The sequence below is a fragment of the Panthera leo genome, chromosome C2, assembly GCF_018350215.1.
Source record: "Panthera leo isolate Ple1 chromosome C2, P.leo_Ple1_pat1.1, whole genome shotgun sequence".
Lineage (NCBI taxonomy): Eukaryota > Metazoa > Chordata > Mammalia > Carnivora > Felidae > Panthera > Panthera leo.
Genome location: NC_056687.1, coordinates 148,517,129 through 148,540,332, shown reverse-complemented (window position 1 = coordinate 148,540,332; position 23,204 = coordinate 148,517,129). Strand labels below are relative to the sequence as shown.

Here is a 23,204-nt window from a genome sequence, read left to right as displayed (position 1 = left end):
AACATTTACACTCCAAATGTGAAAGCACCCAAATATATAAATCAATTAATCACAAACATAAAGAATTGGTAATAATTGGTAATAATACCATAATAGTAGGGGGCTTCAACACCCCACTTACAACAATGGAGAGATCATCTAAACAGAAAATCAATAAGGAAACATTGGCTTTGAATGACACACTGGATCAGATGGACTTAACAGATATATTCAGAACATTTCATCCTAAAGCAGTGGAATACACATTCTTCTCCAGTGCACATGGACATTCTCCAGAATAGACCACATACTGGGACATACATCAGCCCTAAGTACAAAAAGATCGAGATCATACCGTGCATATTTTCAGACCACAACGCTATGAAACTCGAAATCAACCACAAGAAAAAATTTGGAAAGGTAACAAATACTTGGAGACTAAAGAACATCCTACTAAAGAATGAATGGGCTAACCAAGAAGTTAAAGAGGAAATTAAAAAGTATATGGAAGCCAATGAAAATGATACCACCACAGCCCAAACCTCTGGGATGCAGCAAAGGCGGTCATAAGAGGGAAGTATATAGCAATCCAGGCCTTCCCAAAGAAGGAAGAAAGGTCTCAGATACACAACCTAACCTTACATCTTGAAGAACTGGAAAAAGAACAGCAAATAAAACCCAAAACCAGCAGAAGACAAGAAATAATAAAGATTAGAGCAGATATTAATGCTATCAAGACCAAAAAACAGAACAATGAAACCAGAAGCTGGTTCTTTGAAAGAATTAACAAAATTGATAAACCCCTAGACAGTTTGATCAAAAAGAAAAAGGAAAGGACCCAAATAAACAAAATCAAGAATGAAAGAGGAGAGATCACAACCAACACAACAGAAATAAAAACAATAATAAGACAATATTATGAGCAATTATACACCAATAAAATGGGCAATCTGAAAGAAATGGACAAATTCCTAGAAACATATACACTACCAAAATTGAAACAGGAAGAAATAGAAAATTTGAACAGATCCATAACCATAAGGAAATCTAATTAGTAATAAAAAATCTGCCAAAAAACAAGAGTCCAGGGCCAGATGGCTTTCCTGGGGAATTCTACCAAACATTTAAGGAAGCATTGACACCTATTCTCTTGAAACTGTTCCAAAAAATAGAAATGGAGGGAAAACTTCCAAACTCTTTCTATGAAGCCAACACTACCTTGATTCCAAAACCAGACAGAGACCCCACTAAAAAGGAGAACTATAGACCAATTTCCCTGATGAACATGGACGCAAAAATCCTCAACAAGATATTAGCCAACCAGACCCAACAATACATTAAAAAATTATTCACCACGACTAAGTGGGATTTATACCTGGGATGCAGGGCTGGTTCAATATCTGAAAACAATTAATGTGATTCATCACATCAATAAAAGAAAGGACAAGAACCACATGATCCTCTCAATAGATGCAGAGAAAGCATTTGACAAAATACAGCGATTAAAAACCCTCAAGAAATTAGGGATAGAAGGATCATACCTCGAGATCATGAAAGCCATATATGAACGACCCAATGCTAATATCATCCTCAATGGAGAAAAACTGATAGCCTTCCCCCTAAGATCAGGAACAAGACAGGGATGTCCACTCTCGCCACTGTTATTCAACATAGTATTGGAAGTCTTAGCCTCAGCAATCAGCACAAAGAAATAAAAGGCATCCAAATCGGCCAGGAGGAGGTCAAACTTTCACTCTTCGCAGATGACATGATACTCTATATGGAAAACCCGAAGATTCCACGAAAAAAACTGCTAAAACTGTTTCATGAATTCAGCAAAGTCGCAGGATATAAAATCAATGCACAGAAATCAGTTGCATTCCTATACACCATGAAGCAATAGAAAGAGAAGTCAAGGAATCAATCCCATTTACAATTGCACCAAAACCTATAAAATACCTAGAAATAAATCTAACCAAAGAGGTGAAAAATCTATACACTGACAACTATAGAAAGTTTACAAAAGAAATTGAAAAGGACACCAAAAAATGGAAAAAGATTCCATGCTCCTGGATAGGAAGAACAAATATTGTTAAAATGTCAATACTACCCAAAACAACCTACATATTCAATGCAATCCCTATCAAAATAACACCAGCATTGTTTACAGAGCTAGAACAAACAATCCTAAAATTTGTATAGAACCAGAAACGACCCCGAATAGCCAAAGCAATCTTGGAAATGAAAACCAAAGTTGGAGGCATCACAATCTCGAACTCCAAGCTGTATTACAAAGCTGCAATCATCAAGGCAGTATGGTACTGGCACAAAAACAGACACTCAGATCAATGGAACAGAATAGAGAACCCAGAAATGGACCCACAAATGTATGGCCAACTAATCTTTGACAAAGCAGGAAAGAATATCCAGTGGAATAAAGACAGTCTCTTCAGCAAGTGGTGCTGGGAAAACTGGACAGCGACATGCAGAAGAATGAACCTGGACCACTTTCTTACACCATACACAAAAATAAATTAAAAATGGATGAAAGACCTGAATGTAAGACAGGAAGCCAACAAAATCGTCGAGGAGAAAGCCGGCAAAAACCTCTTTGATCTTGGCCGCAGCAAGTTCCTACTCAAACATCTCTCCGGAGGCAAGGGAAACAAAAGCAAAAATGAACTACTGGGACCTCATCAAAATAAAAAGCTTCTGCAAATTGAAGGAAACAATCAGCAAAACTAAACGGCAACCGACAAAATGGGAGAAGATATTTGCAAAATATCAGATAAAGGGTTAGTATCCAAAATTTATAAAGAACTTATCAGACTCAACACCCAAAAAAACAAATAATCCAGTGAAGAAATGGGCAAAAGACATGAATAGACACTTCTTCAAAGAAGACATCCAGATGGCCAACAGACACATGAAAAAATGCTCAACATTGCTCATTCTCAGGGAACTACAAATCAAAACCACAATGAGATACCACCTCACACCTGTCAGAATGGCTAACATTAACAACTCAGGCAACAACAGATGTTGGCGAGGATGCGGAGAAAGAGGATCTCTTTTGAACTGCTGGTGGGAATGCAAACTGGTGCAGCCACTCTGGAAAACGTATGGAAGTTCCTCAAAAAATTAAAAATATAACTACCCTATGAACGAGCAATTGCACTACTAGGTATTTATCCAAGGAATACAGGTATGTTGTTTTGAAATGGCGCATGTGGCCCAATGTTTATAGCAGCACTATCAACAGTGGCCAAGGTATGGAAAGAGCCCAAATGTCCATCGATGGATGAATGGGTAAAGATGATGTGGTACACACACACACACACACACACACACACACACACACACACAATGGAGTATTACTCGGCAATCAAAAAGAATGAAATCTTGCCATTTGCAACTACACGGATGGAACTAGATGGAATTATGCTAAGCAAAATTTGTCAATCATAGAAAGACAAATATCATATGAATTCATTCATATGAGGACTTTAAGACACAGAACAGATGAACACAAGGGAAGGGAAGCAAAAATAATATAAGAACAGGGAGGGGGACAAAACAGAAGAGACTGTTAAATATAAAGAACAGACAGAGTGTTGCTGGAGGGGTTGTGGGGGGGGGATGGGCTAAATGGGTAAGGAACTTAAGGAATCTACTCCTGAAATCATTGTTGCACCATGTGCTAACTAACTTGGACGTAAATTATAAAAAAATAAAAATAAATTTTTTAAAAGCCACTATTATCGTAAAAAAAAAAAATCTGGAGACCAATTTTCTAGCTAATGGATGGAGAGAAAAACTAACACCAATACAGAACTAGGGTGTGGAGTGGGCTGTGTGGGGGAGCTATGGCTTTTGGGGAGATACTCATTTCATCTCCATCACTTACAAGGCTGGAGTAAAGTCATTTAGCCCCTTCAAGCCTCAGTTTTTCCCCCGGGACAAGATTATAATTCATCCCTACTTTGTAAGGTTTTGCAAGTTTTGGAAAATCGTATGTAAATGCCTACGTATAATATTTGTAAAGTTGGGTCCATATGGTAGCTGCTGGTGCTAGAGGTGATAGTAATGGGGGTCGTCATTGAGATTTTTATTTATTTTTTTTTAATTTTTTAACGTTTGTTTTATTTATTTTTTTAATATATGAAATTTATTGTCAAATTGGTTTCCATACAACACCCAGTGCTCATCCCAAAAGATGCCCTCTTCAATACCCATGTCATTGAGATTTTTAAATGAAGCTTTCATCATTCCCTAAACCAGACAAGGGAGATCTGGCCCCAGAACAAGTGCTCTTTGTAATGCCCACTCTCAGTGGCTTTGAGAGCGCCAAGCCAGGAGCTGACTTTGGGAAACCCCAGAGAGACTGTTCCAATCGATACAGTAACATTTGCTTTGTCCTCAAGTCTCACGCCCATGTTGACACAGTGTCCATTAGAGGCCCATGATGAGCCGTGGCAGGGTAATGGGCTGGAAGGAGGCGGCAGCACGCTGGATTTGGCACTTGAGGAGATAGTGTTTTAATCAATTGCAGGTTGTCGTGAATGTCTGGGTGAAGGCTGGGTTGAGGTCAGATGCATTATCATGCTTGCGCCCCCCCTCACAAACAGCATGGGCCTCCCAGCTCAATAAGGAAGCGGCTCTCAGGGTCTCATTAGCTTCTCAGTGCCTCAACCCCAAGTGTGGCCACCAGCAGGAATTTTACTCTGTGGTTGGGAACTATGGAATATCCTTCTCTCTAGACCGGGATAAACCACGCAAAGCCAACCGATTAAGCTGTTCAATCATTACTGAACTTGAGTCAAAGTTCTGCCCCTGGAATTCAAACTTACAGGTATTTCTCCTTCCCCTCGGAAAGCAAACAAGATGCAAACAAAAAAGAAGGGTTGATTTGCTTTCAGTCCTGCCTGCCTCATGGTGACCTTGATTCCCTTAGGTCATTTACTTTGTGTCTGGATGGAACACAGTAACAATAGAAGGTTATGTATGTTACAGTCTGTCCACATACAGGAATGCTGTGAGATTGTTAAAAACAGTGCTAGGCTTCCTATCGTAAACCTGGAAATCTCAGGCCACAAAATATTACAAACTGTATAGACAGTGGTAGCCCATGTTTGTAAGGAAACAAATATGTGCACGTGCTCACACTGAAATAGTGAAGGGTGCACACACACAAAAAAAAGACTGATACCATCCCTATGTTGGGACTCTCAATTGTGACTGTGTAGCAATGAGGCAAATTTCTGTTTCCAGTGGGGAATGATGGGTATTTTTTTTAATTTTTTTTTTTAACATTTATTTATTTTTGAGACAGAGAGAGACAGAGCATGAACAGGGGAGGATCAGAGAGAGAGGGAGACACAGAATCTGAAACAGGCTCCAGGCTCTGAGCTGTCAGCACAGAGCCCGACGCGGGGCTTGAACTCACGGACCGTGAGATCATGACCTGAGCTGAAGTCGGACGCTTAACCGACTGAGCCACCCAAGCGCCCCAATGATAGGTATTTTGAATGTCCTTCATTATGACCATCTGTCCTCTCCACACGGTCTTCATTAAGTACATGTGGCTTGTGTAATTTTTAAAAAGGGTAAGTAATGAAGAGAGGGGCAACCACAAACAGGCACTACAGAATTCTTTGTAATGGTTAAAAAAATGACGAGATCTAAAAATCTAACAGCTGGGGGAAAGTTAGATCAAATACGGTGCATTCATACAGTGGAATATTAACCAGCACTAAGATTTCATTTTGGAGAATCTCTGACACGCGTGGGGAAGCTGGTGATGCCAGTGGCCTCCCCTGATGTCACTCTAGTCTTTTCCCTCCTATGTGAGGGCTGCAAGTTTAGGGACCATGCTCTCCAAGTCTGGGCTCCAGCAAGTGACCTGGCTTCCGATGAACACATACTTCTGCTCGCTGGCTGGGGCAGGGGCAGCCGGGAAACCCCAGCAGTCACCTGCTGATCCATCCTGGGCAAGGATTCTGTGAAGCTTGAAGTTTCAGAAATAAATCCCTTTCTGTTTAAAATTGCAATGCACATAGGGAGAAAGGTTTACTGCCATGTTCTTTCTTTCTAAAACATGAGGTACAAAACTCTACAACATTATTTTTTTTTTTAAACCAAAAGCATTGGTTTTTTTTAAAAGTTTTTATTGATTTATTTTGGGAGAGAGAGCAAACAAGGCAGAGAGAGAGAGAGAGAGAGAGAGAGGGAGAGGGAGAGAGAGAGAGAGAGAGAATCCCAAGCAGATTCTCTAGGGACATGGGGCTAAATCCCACAAATCGTGAATTCACGACCTGAGCGGAAATCAAGAGTTGGACAATTAAGTGACTGAACCGTCCAGGTGCCCCACAGCATTGTTGATAAAGAAGAAAAATCCCTAAATGGAAAAAAAAAAAAAGTTGCAACCAAAGCATGACAGCAATTGCCTTTGGGAGCTAAGATCACAGGAGAACATACATATATATGTATGTATATATATATATTTTTTTTTCTGTATTTTTTTCCAGTTTCTCTAATGAGAGTATGAGTTTCTGATAATTTTTTCTAAAACTTAACTTTTTAGGGGCGCCTGGGTGGCCCATTGGTTAAGCGTCCGACTGCAGCTCAGGTCATGATCTCAGAGTTTGTGGGTTCCAGCCCTGCGTCAGGCTCTGTGGTGACAGCCTGGAGCCTGCTTCTGATTCTGTGTCTCCCTCTCTCTGCCCCTCCCCCACTCACCCTCTGTCTCTCTCTGTCTCAAAAATAAATAAGCATTAAAAAAATTAAAATTTAAAAAAAACACTTGAACTTTTTATAAGAAAGAACACCTGTCACTTGATTCTCTCCAGAGAAGTTCAAGGAGGATTTTGTAGTGTCACTTCCACCTGGGGTCCCAATGTGGACACGGGTTGGGATTGGTGGCCCTGCTCGCCCTTGACCCCTCTTTTCTTCTCCTGTATCTTTTCTTCCCTTCCCTATTTAATATTGACATTCATGGACACACCTTGTTTTCCAGATAGTTTCCTTCCTCTAAGTCCTCCATCTAAGATTAAATAATAACAAATCATCATGACGGTAAATAATGGTTATCCCAGTAGCAATCACAGGATAATAACACAAGTGGAGACCTTTGGTCCAGGTTGAGTAAGCAGCCGGTTTATTCTACATCCCGCATCCCTGGAGGAAGCAAACTTTCGTCCTTTTCCGTCTGATGGAGCTGTCAAGCTGAGAGATAATCAACAGGATTGCGTGAAGGCAGCAAACAGAAAAGCGTCTTCGTTTGGGAGGTACCACCAGAGAATGGCGTCAGGGCCGCCCCTGCGGCTACAGCCTGCATCCATCCAACCACCGTTCCAGAGTGTCTGAGTACTGGCAGTTCAGGGACCAGGAGGGCCTGCAGAAAGGAAAGCGTGGAGTGTACAGGCGGGGGCTCCCCAGTGTCCCAGCTCAGGATCTGCAGGTCCAACAACCCCCTGCTGGCCCACTTACAGCCCAGCCTGGCCTCTGCAGGCACATTTCCTAGGCCGTTGTGCCTCTCGAGTATGACCCTCTTGCTAACCCCAGTGCATCCTGGCACAAATGCTCGTGCCGCCTGCGCCCGCAGCATACTCACGCTGCCCTCCACTTCTTTCCGCAAGTCCCACACCGTGAACGGGAAGCCCCTCCCCCAGCCTACAAGAGAAGTATCCTTGACTTCTCTGAAGTGAGCATCAGAGGAGTTCTGTGACTTGCCCAGGGTCAGAGGGCGAGTCCTTGATCTGAAATGGGAACCCTTGACCTTGAGCCAGGGCCTCTTTCACCTTTCCGTGCACGTGTTTCCCCCCTCACCTTTCAAACTCCCTTTCGGCTCCTCAACCCTCAACCCAGCTCCTCAAACTCCCTTCTAGCTGGTCCTAGGCCAGCTACACTGGGTTTTTCAAAACTTTTCTCCTGAAAAGTGATCCCTCTATTCCCAGCCCCCATGCCAGTACCCAGACCCCAGGTCCTCTGCTCCCAACCTGGAAGCTGTGGGGATCTCCAGACCAGATGCAGACCATTAGAAACCTTGTTTTGTTAGGCCATCCCTCAGCCAGGCAGGCCCCCATGAATTTTCCAGGGTAGGGGTCCCACAGTTAAAGAAAGGGCTGTGAGCCCCTGCCCCCCACAACTATAAAGCCTCGGGGAGAACACACACATACGTATTTTCAGAAATTGCAAGGCTCTACATAGCCCAGGGCAGGCACTGCAGAAGGGAATCCCATGGGCATGCAGGCCCTCGGTCTTCTCCCTTCCTGTCTGCCTCAACCCTGCAAAGCTGCTTGATCTGAGCTTTGAAAAGACACGGCTGCTTATTACTTTAATAAGAGCTCACTTTGCTGGAGTCCTGAGCAAGTGGGAAGGCCTTACTCAGCCTGGCCCAGCATATCTCTACTAAGTGCTATACAATAATGATGACTTTAGCTCATTAGTGCTTGCCCTAGAGGGCCAGCCATGCTTCTAATTAACTGGGAGAATAAAGACGGTATGAAAGATGCTTTAAACACTTGGAAGACACATTACGGGGACTCCCACTTGAAAATACAGTCTATTAAATTAGTGAGGAAAAGGGATTAATGAATAAGTAGTATTGAGAACACTGACTAACCATTTGAAAAATATAAAGCTGGATCCCTACCTCACTAAAATAAATTCCAAGAAGACCAAAAATTAAGTACAAAAACATAAAACCATGAAAATTTTATTTTCTAATATTAATAAAAATATAGGGCTTATTTGTACCAGGCACTGTTCTATATATCATTTTATTTTTAACGTTTTTTTAAAAATTATTTATTTTTGAGAGAGAGAGAAAGCGGGGGAGAGGCAGAGAGAGTCAGGGACAGAGATACGAAGCAGGCTCCAGGCTCTGTGTTGAAAACAGAGAGCCCAATGCGGGGCTCAAACCAACGAACCATGAGATCATGACCTGAGCCGAAGTCAGACGCTTAACTGACTGAGCCACCCAGGCGCCCAGCACTGTTCTAATATAGAAGAAAACATGGCTTGATTTCTTTACAAACCTGGAGTACAGTTTCGTATAAATTCAGGAGCCACAAAACAAAATATTGAGGGATTTGGTTCTGTGAAAATGTAAAACTCCTATATGATGAATACACCATAAATGAAGTCAAAATACAAATCGCAAACCTGAAACAAATAGTTCACATAGATATCATGAACGAAGTTCTAATAACCCTAATTTATAAAAGACACGTATAAAATCAATAAAAATGAAAGAAAACATTATCATCTCAAAAGAAAAACAGGCTAAGAATATGAGTAATCAGTTCAGAGAAAAATGGCCAACAAATACATGAAAAGATATTCAGCTTCTTTGTTTAAAAATGCCAGGCAAAATAGAATGGCATCATTTTATAAGTGTCAATTTCCAAAAACTACACAAATTTTATTGCTCTAGGTCAATGAGCTGAGGGAACAGTCCTTCTCACGCAGCGTATCTGGGGGTGCTCCCTCTCTGAATGCCAATTTAGCAATCTCTCTACCAACGTTTATTTATTTTGAGAGAGAGAGACAGAAAGAGATAGAGAGAGAGAGCTGAAGGGGCAAAGAGAGAAGGAGAGGGAGAGAATCCCATGCAGGCTCCATGCACTGTCAGCACAGAGCCCAATGTGGGGCTCAAACTCATGAACCACAAGATCATGACCCTCTGAGCCAAAATGAAAAGTCAGACGCTTAACTGACTGAGCCACCCAGGCTCCCCTCTCTACCAACATTTAAATGCACTTAGTGGTCCTAGCAAATGGAAACAATCTACCTGTTCATCAGTAAGGGACTGGCAGATAATTACCTGCAGCATCCAGAGGGCAGATACCTCTAGGTATCACTATGCCAAGATTTGCAAGCTCTTTAATAAGTGAAAAAAAAGTTAGGTGCAGGTCAGTGTGCATGTTGGGATTTCATGTGTGTTTTAAGATATTTTTCTTATTCTCAATATTTACACATTTTTCTCTGATTTACAAGACATATTAACAGCGGTGACCCTCAGGAGGCTGCTGATAAGAGCAAGATGTTTATTTTTTGATTTTCATTTTTAAACACATATGTCTTATTTTTATTTTGAGAAATGATAAATAATAAATTTCTAAAAATTTTAATGGCTTCTAGGTAACAGCCCAAATGTGGACTTGATCTTCCAACAAACATTTAGGGAAGACTTATAATATGCCAGGCACAGAGCCAGATGCTGGAGGCAAGTAAAACAGACAAAAATCTCTGACTGAAGTTAGCACCAAAAGGCACAGAAAATGACAAAAAAGCAACAATGAAAAGCTGACCTCTGAGACTGACACACGTTCTGTTGCCAGATTCTGAACAAGGTCTCACTGCCTATAGGGCCCTGAGGTCACTATAAGAAACACTACTCAAGACTTCCGCTGGTAAGATGGGTCCACCTACAGTTCTGCCCCTCCTCACTCACTGACTGTTCAAAACCCTGTCCCCACAGAAGAACCGTGCAGAGAGAGTCCTTTGATTGCCTTCCACATGACCAGAGCACAGATTTCCTGGGCCAACCATCTACTCTTTGAACAGACTGGTAAAAGCTGAGGCTTGGAATTGCACAGATCTAGAATTAGTTCCACCACTGTGGCCATGGGTAACTTGTACCTCTCGGTGCCCCCGTTTCCTCATTTCACAAGGAATAAGAATACTCACTGCACAAGGATGGTGATGTTCATATAGACATGCAAAGCCTACATACCGGCAAAGGAAAGAAATTGTAGCTATCATTAAAGGATTTCCTCTATTGTAAAATATGTTAATGATTTATTAACAACTTTTGTTAAAATTTGGGAGGACACATCAATTACAAGATAAACCCTAATAGCAAAAAATATTAAGATGCACAATCTGACACTGAAAAAATATTTACATTGTTTCTAGATCTAATGGGTGACTAAAATGCCCCAAATCAATCAGGACATCAATTATGAAATACGGGACAGAGAGAAGGTGGAAAAGGCAAAAGAAGGTGGAAATCGGTGGTGAGACAGTGTCTAGTGGATAGCATAGGCCCTCCATGATAAATGGTATCGGTGGAGGTGGTGGAGGTGCATGCTGGGAATGGAGGGTTTTTACGTACTCCACTGACTCAGACTAGGAGAGAGAATTAGACACACATATCAGGAAAATCTCCAGGTTGGAAATTGGGCCAGGAGACTTACACACTGTTCTATAACCATTAGCCAAGTAACAGTGAGCAGAAACAAGAAAAAGTCACATGACCTGTCTATGTGGCAAATACTGAATAAGAGGGAAAATCTGTCCTTATTCAAAGAAAAAAAAAAGAAACTAACATGGTACTTATGGGAAAATAGTAGTAGAAGAAAAGGGAGCTCATCATGAAATTCAGAGGAACATTCCTCTGAGAATAATATACTACAGAATCCAGAAGTAAATTTTATATAACTGATGTCTTCAATAAGATGTCACCAGGCACAAGCTCTGGAGAAAGCCATGGAAGAGAAAGAAAAGAGATTAAAAAGGCAAGAGCTTAAAAAAAAAAAAAAAAAGATGGATAGGCTAACACAGAACTTCAAAGATACTAGAAGTGTAATAAACAAAATTCAACACCCATTCATGATTTTAAAAACCTTTAACAAACTAGAAATGGAAAAGATGGAAAAGAACACTCAATCTGATTAAGATTATCTCAGAAATTTTAAAGAAAATAAAACAGTTAATGATAAAATATCCAATGTCTTACCTGTGAGATTGGGAATGAGACAAGGATGTCACTATCATTACTTCTACTCAACATTTACTGGAGTTTCTAGCCAATGCAATAAAGCAAGAAAAAGAAAGCAAAATGTATTGAGAGTCAAATGTGAGAGATTAAATAAAGTTTTTTAGAAAAAAAATTAAGAAGACTATCCTCATGACCTAGGAATAGGCAAATATTCCTCTAAAAAAACACAAAAATAACCATAAAAGAAAATTAATAATAAATTTTTTTAACGTTTTATTTATTTTTGAGACAGAGAGAGACAGAGCATGAACAGGGGAGGGTCAGCGAGAGGGAGACACAGAATCTGAACAGGCTCCAGGCTCCGAGCCATCAGCACAGAGCCTGATGCGGGGCTCGAACTCACGGACCGCGAGATCATGACCTGAGCCGAGGTCGGCCACTCAACCGACTGAGCCACCCAGGCGCCCCAAGAAAATTAATAATAAATCAGGCTGCATTAAGACTAAGAATTTCATTTTATCAAGACTTTTTTAAGAAAGTGAAAAGGTAACCGACAAAATGAAAGATGTTTGCAATACTTGTATCCAACAGAAAATTTTACCCAGGGCATACAAATAATTCCCAATGAATTAATAAGAAAAAAGACAAATGTAATAGGAAAACTGACAAAACTATTGAACAGGCACTTCACATAAAAGGATATCTAAATGGCCAATAAAATTTGAAAAAGTGCTCAATCTCATTAGTTGACAAGGAAACACAAGGTAAAACCCAATGCAATACTACTACACAGCCACAAGAAAAACCTAAAAAATATCAAGCACTGATAATAACTTGGAGCCACCAAAACCTACAACAGCTGGTGACAGCGTAAATTGAATCCCTCTAGAAAACTGTTTGGCAGAATATACCAAATCTGAAAATATGCATATCTATGACTAACAATTTTATTCCTTGGTGTAATCAATGGAAATCCATTTATACATTCACCAAAAGAAAAGTATAGACTGTTCATGGCAGCACTAAAAAAATGAAAACTATTCAAATGCCCACAAATGGAATAATGGATATATAAACTGATACATCCATCCATATAATGGAATACTATATAGCAACGAAAACAAACAAATTAGAACTATACACAACAATATGAACAAATATTGAGTGAAAGAAGTCAAATACAGGCCCAACCACTTGTAAATTTTGGAAGTCTTTACTAAGCAAATACATGGTTATAGAAGAAATCAGAGTTGCAGTGATTTTTGGTAACAAATATATAACTATCCGTTAATACATCTAATACAACACCTAATATATAAAGAGTTATTTCAAACAAATATGATCTGAATTTTAAAAATAAGCAAAGGAGAGGGGCAGAGGAAAAATCACAAAAGAATATAAATATGTAACAAACATAATGGGAAAACACCCCTAATGGGATATCATAAAATGCAAAAGAAGATAAAATTATTATATACCTTTCAAATGGCAAAGATTTTATACTTGATCAGAGTTCACTAAATAGGCATCTTACTAAGCTCTTAATACTGATATTGGTACAAACTTGCTGGAGAGTCATTTTACAACATTAAGAACCTTACAAGAATTCAGATGAAAGAAATAATCAGAGATATAAACAGAGATTTATTTCAAGGATGCTCACCCTAGCCTCCTGTATAACTCTAAACAAGATTTGAGAAAGAAAAAATACATTCAACTTAAGGCAATTTGTCTGATAATTATGTCCTTCCTCCTGAGAGCTCGGGGTTGCAGAACTCAGTGGTGTTCTACCGCTTATCTTGGGGAGTAGGATCCCACTAGTTTGAGACTACAGATATGCAGAGACCAAGATTAGGCCAAGATTAGGATTAAATATAATTGGTGGGGGCGCCTGGGTGGCTCAGTGGCTTGAGCATCCAACTCTTGGTTTCAACTTAGGTCATGGTCTCATGGTTTCATGGATTCAAGCCTCGCGTTGGGCTCCATGCTGTCAGCATGGAGCCTGCTTGGGATTCTCTGCCTCTTCTCTCTCTCTGCTCCTCTCAAATAAATAAATAAACTTAACAAAAATTTTTTAATAAAAAATATAATGGGTGATGGTCATTAATACAGACTATTAGAAAATGTACCACTTACCATGCTCCCAACCCTTCCTTATCTTTTACGATTTTCTTAACACATTCAATTGTCTTCTTCAAATCTGGATTCAGTAAAGCTGTGGAAAAAACACAGTGGAAAAATACGACTCCACAACTTGGCAGCTAAGTCAGAGTGATGTCAGGGAAGCTACAGGGTACTCATGTTTAGAGAGGCTTCCATATGATTCCAAGGATAAATCTATCCCTAGATTTTTCTCAAGACAACCCTAGGAGGTAGTAGCATGTGGTCCTCTTTTACTAAATCTATTGATTTTTTTCTTGTAATTCTTATCATAATATTTTCATTAAAAATATTTATGTATAGTGAATATACTGTGCTAAGCAATCTAAGAAGCAGTGGACACAAAATGGCGAACACAATAAATCTGTCCCTGTCCTCCTAGAGCCTGCAGTCTGATAGAGAGAGATAAAGATCAGAGATAAGTACAATACCAAAGATACCTGGCATGATGGGGGAATGCAGCTTGACATGGGAGCTGATGAGTGGGGGCACCCCATTCAGACTTTCAGGGTCAGGGAGGGGTTATTGGGCCACGTGACATCTAAAAGAGTAGGTAAGGAAAAGGGGTGGAAGGATCACAGAAGGAAAACTGGTCCAGGCAGAAGAAACAGCATGTGAGATGGCCTAGAGGTGCCTCTGGGGAACCAACATGACTAGGCATTCATCACCCCATTCTCTCCTTTGAATGTGGAAGCCAAGACCTCCCACCTGGGTTACTGCAATACCTTCCTTCTTGACTACACTTTGCCTCCTCCTTTCCCTAATCCAGTCTGATGGCTTGTCCTTAAAACAGTACTTCGGTGCCCCCTGGTTGCCTGTAAAACAAAACTCCACGTCCTTGGCAGAGTCCAACTTTGCCCCAACGTACATTTCCACTTCCACCACCTTACCCTTCCATTGCCTTCCTCCATGGCCCCACCATTAGAGACCTACCAAGGGGCAGGAGACAAAGCTAGTGCCCACCCTGAAAGTGGGTGCTCTACCCCTGATACCCACAGCTAGGTAATCATACACAGTTTCTCTTCCTGGACTTTATTCATGCTCATCTCCCAATCTGGATCAGCTCAACTAAACAGGACGGTCCTTAAAAGTCTGCCACTGACCACCAACCAAGCTCACTGCGCCCTCTTCCCTCTTCTGAATAAAATGCCACTTTGATGCAGCACTTACCTGTTAAATCCATACATGTGTGTATACATACCTACGTGCATACATAGGTACACATGTGCATGCATGCTTACACACACACGTGTGTGTGCGTGCGTGCGTCCTAAACCCCAGCTGCTTTGTAAATTCTTTGAATTAAGTTGTATTCGTCACACACACCAGGCGGTATACCAGACGCCGTGCTTAGCTCTTAATGTACACCATAGCACATTAAAAACTCAACAAAAGCCCTGGGAGGTAGGTCCTCTTATTACCACTTTACAGATAAGATAACTAAGGCTCAGCTCACATAAGTAGTAAGAGGTGGAGCCAAGATTATCTCTGCTCCTCACCCTGCTAGACAAGGACAGGATACAATTCCCTGAACTGCTCCCAGGACTTAGCACAGGGCCTAGTAGCTCTTGATGGTGCCTGTCTTCCTTGTGGCTCAAGGAAGACCTGCTGGCTTGTGGTTACAAATTCCCAAGGAGACTGTTTCCCCCTCTTTTTAGAATGTCGTTGCTTTCAGGATATTCTAGCTCATCTCTTCCAGCTGACAGTGCTGTTCTCAATGTGTCTCCAACGTACCTCCTTGCTTTGCTCAGGCCCCATCTACACGATGACCTCAAACCTTTGCCTTAGGCCACAGGGAATCAGCTGATGCCCCCTGGGTCACCATCAGCTTCAATCTTCATTTATCTGTCTGGATTCTTGCTCCTCATTTTAGCCTTTAGGGATTTTCCTTTCTTGCCAGGCCAGCCAGGTACTATAGAAGATATTTCTTTTTTAAGTAGGTTCCATGCCCAATAAGGAGCTTGAACTCACGACCCTGAGATCAAGAGTCACATGCTCTATCAACTGAGTCAGCCAGGCATTCCAGATTTAATTTTTTACATTTTATCTAGTGGGAGGGTTTTTCAAAGATATCGACTCCACCATATTTCCATCACAGCACTCAGTACCACGTCTATTATAGATAATTAGTTGTTTCTCTGGTCAGATTCTGGCAACCAATCAGTCAATCTTCTTATGAGATATAAATCATGGGCCTATTGGGTTTCTCTTCTTGTCTTGGCTACCAGGAAGCTTAGGATGACACTGAATGACCTATCACAGTAATTATGTTCTTAATGTGTAGATTTCCCCTAGACTTTGATCACTGTGATTTTGGGCCCTGCACAGTGTTTTCCATACATTATCCCACTGAATGTTCACAGCAACCTTAAGAAGTAGTTAATGTTATCCCCACTTCACAGATAAGGAAGCTCTAGGAAGTGAATTGCACAAACTCATGTAAGTCACTTTGTAATGGGAGTGGCTGGGAATCCCACTGGGTTCCTGTGTGTTTCCTGCACCTTTCCCTCCTACTTTGCAATTCTGTGTCGTCTTGAATCTGGGAACTGTCTTACTTCTCTTTGGAGTCCCAAGGCCAAGCATGGGGCCCAACACCAAGCAGGTTTCTCCTGGCCCATATAAGAAGCTTTACCATGACCTCCCCACTCTGTCTCCTAAAGACCCAGCTCAGCAGCTATAGGTTCTAGAACGTTTCTCATTCATCATGGGGGAAGGAGGTTTGCTCATTAGGGAGACCCTAAGAATGCTGGGCTCTTAGACCCTCCTAAGGCAGAATAACAGCCTCAAGTTTCAGAGAGAGCTCTGGCCTGGTGCTGCACCCTATTGGTTTAGTCCTGACTCAGGAGTCACACTGCTTGGGTTTGCCTCTCAACGATACCACCTACCAGCTGTGTGGCTTTGGGCCACTAACCCTCTCTGGACCTCAGTTTCCCCATTTATAGAATGGGGATAATAATGATGCCCATGTCATGGGTGCCTTTGAGAATATTAGACGAATTCATATCCATGAAGAGCTTACTGGAGTACCTGGCGGTTTGCCAGCATTAGAATGGCAAGTTCAGGAGACCTGGCACTTAGTGGGTCCTCAGTAAGTGCTAGGATGATGGAACCCTGGGCAAGTGCAACCTCTTGAGTACAGGTACTTGGAACCCCTGAGAGCGGCAGCAAAGCTCCCTTTGTAAGAGCCTACTCCTGTATCCTCCCAGCGACCACTTCTGCCTGTCCAAGCAGCAGCAACCATTCCCCTTGAAGTAGAGTGTTGTGCCCAGGTGTGGGCAAAATGAAGCCCCCACAGAGCCCTCTGCTCCAACCCTTCAGGCCCAGAGGCTCTGATGCTCGCAGCCTCTCCCCCGCCTCCTCTCAACATTCTGACAACTTCTCTGCCTATCCGGATGGGCATCTGCATTCCTCTTTGGACAGCCCAGCCTCCCCTCTCCGCAGCCCTTTCACCGCACTCAGCCTCCCAGGCCCCGCCCCTACCAGCCCCGCCTCCTCCCTGCTCCAAGCCTGCAAACTCTGGCCACCCTGAAGGCAGGCCTCAGGAGCTCTGTGCTGCAGCCCCCGGTGCCCCGGTGTGGAATGGAGGGAGGTGACCTACCAGAGCAGGACATGTGACAGCGGTTCTTGCCCGTGTCGCACCAGTCACGGTTGGGGATCTGAAAGAGGCCGTAGCCAGTGTAGTCACGTTGGAGGTTCTCGTAGACCGCCGTGGGGTTGAACTTGCTCTCAAAATAAGCCAGGCACACCCCTAAGATGGAACAGGAGGTGGGTGGCTAGGGGGAAGGTGAATTGCGGAAGCCTGGGCAGAGGCCAGAGGAAAAGGAGGTGAGGAGAGAAGGGGCTTAGAGGGACCTACTCACAGTTTGCAAGGCTGTAGCCCTCGAAATGATCCAGGCCTCCATCTTTGAGCTTCTTAGCCACCACGCAGCGCCCCATGATAGCAGCGCCACTTGGAACCACTAGGTAGCCAAGGAGGGAAAGAACCAAGGATGCCTTCATTTCTCAGGTTCCTGGCAGTTCAGGGCAATAGTGGCCAGGTGAGCCTGGTTTCTCTAAAGGAAAAGAAGGGTGGGGGTCTGCGATTCAGTGTGTTCAGATAAAGGGGAGTCTCCCCTGGCTTAACCATGATACTTCTTCCCACCCTAATCCTCTGCTTTGTGTCACTGCAAATCCGGGACGCCCGAAACCCTGCCTCTCCTCCTCTGCTTGACGCCCTATTTCCTAAGGAAATTGGTCTTGTGAAGGTCACACCCTCACATTCTTTCCCTCCAGCAAAACCCAAAGACATCAAATCCTCTCTTCCCCTTTATTATGCAGGTAGAACTTGTTCATTAGGTACAAGTTGGAAAACAGGAAGAGAAGGAAAAACTTCAATGTGGTCCCACTACTCAAGCATTATTATTACGTTGAATTATTTCCACCACTGCATTTTATCCTAGAATATATTCAGAGTTCTGGTCTCACCCTTTCCACAGTTTGTCCCCAGACTGTCTACAAATCAAACTCTGCTGAGCTTTCCTCCAGCTGTCCACACAAGGAGACAAACCCCAGTCCAGCCGAGACCTGCCACATAGCAGGGGTGTCATCACTGACAAAAGCAGGCAAGTCCCTGAGCCTCACAATGCCTGTGCTTTCTCATCTGTGAGAATGGGGGTCATGCGTGGGGTGCTGAGAGAATTGACTCCTGAGTTTCTCCTTCTCCATTTCTGTTGTCACCACCTAAACCCCCTCATCACCATCCCCTCAACCACCCTCATCACCGAACCTTAACCACCACCCCCCCAACCGATCACCATTCCCTGAACCTCCTTCTGTACCTTCACCTAAACCCCCCTCATCACTGCAAGCTGAATGGTAACCCAGCCTCTTGGTCTCCACTCCTCCCAACTCTTCTAGATGGTGTTCTTTCCCTAAATTTATTTATTTATTTTGAGAGAGAGAGAGAAAAGCAGAGAGATTAAATCTCAAGCAGGCTCTGCATTGTCATCAGGAAGCCCAACCAGGGGCTCGAACCCACAAACTGAGAGATCGTGATCTGAGCCAAACTCAAGAGTCGGAGGCCGCTCAGCTGGCAGTCACCCAAGCACCCCAAGGTGGTGGTTTCTAACATGAGTGATGAATGTCCCCAAAGCATATACAAAATGTTACTCTTGGAATGCTTCTAGTTCCCGAGTCCTTATCAGAGTAAACCCACCCTTGGCTTTCTAAGTCCTCCATAATCTGGCCTTACCCTGCCCTGCCTCCATCAGGAGGAATCCTCAGTCAACTCTGAATTCCCATGTTGCTCCTTCTCTGTTCTCTGCACCTCCCTACCCCACTCCCCACTGCCCATGCCCCTTTCCTTAGCGTCTCCATGCATGGCTCTTCCCGATCCACAGGGCCCTACCATGCCCTTCCCCACCCAAACATTTCTCCATCTTCAGGTGTCCACTACAGGTGCCACCTCCTTAAGCCTGATGCAATCCTGCAAAAACGTTCCCCCTCTAAGCCCCTACTGCCTTCAGAATCACCTCCAGAACCTAGCAGGTGATTGTCCTGTTCTGTGCTATGTCCTATCCCTCAGACTAGAATGTGCAATTGGAAATTACAACATAACTTCTACCTGGCATGCCCTACAGCCCCAACACTGTGTAAATATATGTTAATTAGGCAACTAATTGCATCCACCTGTCTGTTATCATTCACAGGTGTGTGCCTGTTCTGCAGCCTACATTTACTTGCATAAGGGGTTCTTGACCTTGGCACTTGGGCTGGAAAATCCTTTTTCCTGGGGGCTGGTCTATGCATTGGAGTTTATTTGGGAGCACACCTGTCTCCAGGTGCCAGAAGCTCCTCCCCTTCGGTTGTGACAAACAAAAAATGTCTGCACACACTGCCAAACGTCTCCTGGTGGACAAAACTGTCCTCTGTCGAGAACTAATGATGCAAATGTCTAACTTGGGAAAAAGTTAGAAATAAACGAGTATAGTCCTGAATTAGAAGAATTTCACTTTTAAACATTTGTTTAAACTCTCAACTCATATGATTAGTTACAGACATCACTATTATACGGCATACCCTATTGAGGAGGGCCTGGCATTTAAAGTGCTCAGACTTGGGAATCAGATTGCCTGGGTTCATATTCTGACTTTACCCTGTAATAGCTGGGATTTTAGGAATCCCAGGAATAATGGAAGACAGTTACTCAGCCTCTCTGTACCTCATCTAAATAATGATAAAAAAATAATGCTTACCTAATTGTGTTGATTTAAAAGGTGAAAGAGTTAAATATGCAAAGTATTCAATCCGCAGAAGACACCTGTCTTTCTGAACTGTGGTCATACTCCTTGCCCTTAGCTTAATAAACAAATTCCAATGCATATTGGAAGAGAAGTCCATGTTTACATTTTCCAGCAGAGCAAAGGATATTTTCAGCAAAGGATATCCGTCTCCCAGACAGACATAAAAGGCATACTTAGTCCTCCCTCCTTCCTTCTTCCCTTGCAGTGAATTCACTGGGAGTCCCATCTCCTGTTCTACCAAAGCCTATCCACCTCTCGCCATCTCCTCTGCCTCATGGCAGTTCAGAAATCTCCATCAACTCTGACTTCTGTAGAGGTTCCTAGGTATACTCTGAAACCCTACAATCTTCTCCTGTTCCCCTATCCCTATTATCCACACAACAGCTAGAAAGTCCTCTTTAAAAACATATATCCAGGGGCACCTGGGTGGCTCAGTTGGTTAAGGGTCTGGCTTCAGCTCAGGTTATGATCTCACGGTTCATGAGTTCAAGCCCCACGTCGGGCTCTGTGCTGACAGCCCAGAGCCTGAATTCTGCAACGAATTCTGTGTCTCCCTCTCCTCTGCCCTTCCCCCATTCATACTCTCTCTCTCAAAACTGAATAAACATTAAAAAAAAAATTTTTAAACATATATCCAGTCACATCACTCACCTCCTGTGGGTTCCCCTGGCACTTTAAATGAAATCCCAACTCCTCAACCCAGCCAACAAGACCCTTCCTGCTCTAGCCCCTGAGTACCTCTCTAGTCTGATTTCACACCTCTCTCCCCACCACACTCACCTTGCATATCTCTTTTCCTTAAACATGCCAATCTTATTCCCACCACGGGTTCTTTGCATCTGCTGTTTTTTTTTTTTTTTTAAGTTTATTTATTTTAAGAGAGCAGGAGAAGGGCAGAGAGAGAGAGAGGGAGAGAGAGAGAGAATTCCAAGCAGACAAGCACAGAGCCCACTGCAGGTCCCAATCCCACAAACCACGAGATCATGGCCGGAGCCAAAATCAAGAGTCAGACGCTTAACCAACTGAGCCACCCAGTCACCCCTTCGTCTGCTGTTTCTTCTGGCTGGAACAGGACTCCCCCAACCACCACAGAGCCTGCTCTTTGTGGTCATGGTCTCAGCTCAAAAATGATCTCAATATCTCCTCTGATCACTGCTCCATCACAGAAAATCATTTCTATTTTCTTCATAATATAAGTCAATTTCAGAAATTACCTTGTTCATTTATTTGTTCCTCTATCTCTCACACCAGAGAGTAAGCACCAAGAATGCAGAAACCTGGTCTGTTTTGTTCTCTGCTTTATCCCCAGAGGGGCGGGGGGTGGGGGTGGGGGGAACTTAGAGAGGGAGGGAAGCAAACCATAAGAGACTCTTAAAAACTGAGAGTAGGGGCGCCTGGCTGGCTCAGTTGGTTGAGCGTCCGACTTCGGCTCAGGTCATGATCTCACGGTCCGTGAGTTCGAGCCCCATGTCGGGCTCTGTGCTGACAGCTTAGAGCCTGGAGCCTGCTTCGAGTCTGTGTCTCCCTCTCTCTGACCCTCCCCCATTCATGCACTGTCTCTCTCTGTCTCAAAAATAAATAAAAACATTAAAAAATTAAAAAAAAAAAAACAAAAACTGAGAGTAAACTGACAGTTGATGGGGGGTGGGAGGGAGGGGAAAGTAGGTGATGGGCATTGAAGAGGGCACCTGTTGGGATGAGCACTAGGTGTTGTATGGAAACCAATTTGACAATAAATTTCACATATTAAAAAAAAGAACTTAGAACAGAGCCTAGTATATAGTAGGTGCTCTGAATCTCTGTTGAATGAATGAATGAATGAATGCCAACCCTTCCCAACAGAATTGTCGTCATATAAGCAATAAGTGGATTTTCTGAGTGTCTCTTGCACCTGGGTATCATCGTAACTGTCCTGGTTCCTGCCCATCCTATACCAGCTTACCAGTTCACCAGTCCTTCTGCAGGCCTTGGTGCCTCCTCACGGGAGGGGAGAAGCAGCCACTGTGGCAGCTTTGACCTTTATTGCAGAAAAGTTGCTCTACCTGCACTCGGTTCCCTGGGCTTTTCAGATTCCACTTCCTTGATAACCCGATTACCTCCACCCAAGAGCTTCTAAACCCAAGTGCTTCTCCATAGTGTGCTCTTCTAGAATCTTTTCTATGACATCAGTAGCTATGCGCCAGAATATTCTGAAGCAGGGAGGGGTCTGTCACCAACACGGTGTATTAGTTTTCTATTGTTGCTGTACCAAGCTACGTCAAACTTAGCAGCTTAAGCTGTACAAATTTATTATCTTAAAGTTCTATAGAGGAGAACCCATTCCATTGCTCATTCAGGTTGTCGGCAGAATAAAGATCCTTGTAGCTGTAGGACCAAGACCCCGTTTCCTTGCTGGCTGTCAGCTGAGGGCCATTCCCAGCTTCTAGGGGCCATCTGCATGACTTGACTTTACCTCCCTTCCCCTATCTTCAAAACCAGCAATGATGGGTCAAAACCCTCTCATGCTTTGACTCCTTCCTTCCTCTTCTTATGTTGTTGTATCTCTGACTCACATTTCTTTTAATTTTTTTTAATGTTTATTTATTTTTGAAAGAGAGAGAGAACAAGAGGGCAAGCAGGGAAGGGGCGGGGCGGGGACAGAGAATCTGAAGCAGGTTCCAGGCTCTGAGCTGTCAGCATAGAGCCCGATGCAGGGCTCAAACCCGTGAACCACAAGATCATGACCTGAGCCAAAGTCTGATGCTTAACCAACTGAACCACCCAGCTGTCCCTCTGACTCACCTTTCTGCCTCTTCTCTTACTTATAAAGACTCATGTGATTAGACTGGCTCACCCAGACATCCAAGATAACCTACACATCTCAGGGTTCTTTACCTTAATCACATCTGTAAAGTCCTTGCCATGTGATTAACATGTTCAGAGGTTTCAGGTGTAAGGGAGTGGATATCTTTAGAGGACCATTATTCTGCCTATCATAGCATTCTTCCAGGCCTCCACAAAACTGCCTTCTAGTAGGGAGCAGTGGGAGAAGCCATTATTTTGCTCATCTACTCACTATG

The 23,204-nt window shown here is 43.1% G+C and overlaps 1 protein-coding gene across 3 annotated transcripts; it reads right to left on the bottom strand.

Annotated features, from left to right (window-relative positions):
• Positions 1-7,112: 7,112 nt before the first annotated feature.
• On the bottom strand, positions 7,113-22,285 carry LYZL4 (lysozyme like 4). Of its 3 annotated transcripts, none has more exons than XM_042955760.1 (5): positions 22,088-22,285; positions 17,725-17,916; positions 17,463-17,612; positions 13,841-13,919; positions 7,113-7,372 (listed from the first exon to the last, which is right to left on the bottom strand). In XM_042955760.1, exons 2-5 carry the CDS (start codon positions 17,861-17,863, stop codon positions 7,303-7,305), a joined length of 438 nt encoding a protein of 145 aa, XP_042811694.1. In that variant the 5' UTR covers positions 17,864-17,916; positions 22,088-22,285; the 3' UTR covers positions 7,113-7,302. The 3 variants fall into 3 exon arrangements, with proteins under 3 accessions (XP_042811694.1, XP_042811696.1, XP_042811695.1); XM_042955762.1 differs by having other exon boundaries at positions 17,725-17,823; XM_042955761.1 differs by having other exon boundaries at positions 22,188-22,285.
• Between the last annotated feature and the right edge of the window lie 919 nt (positions 22,286-23,204).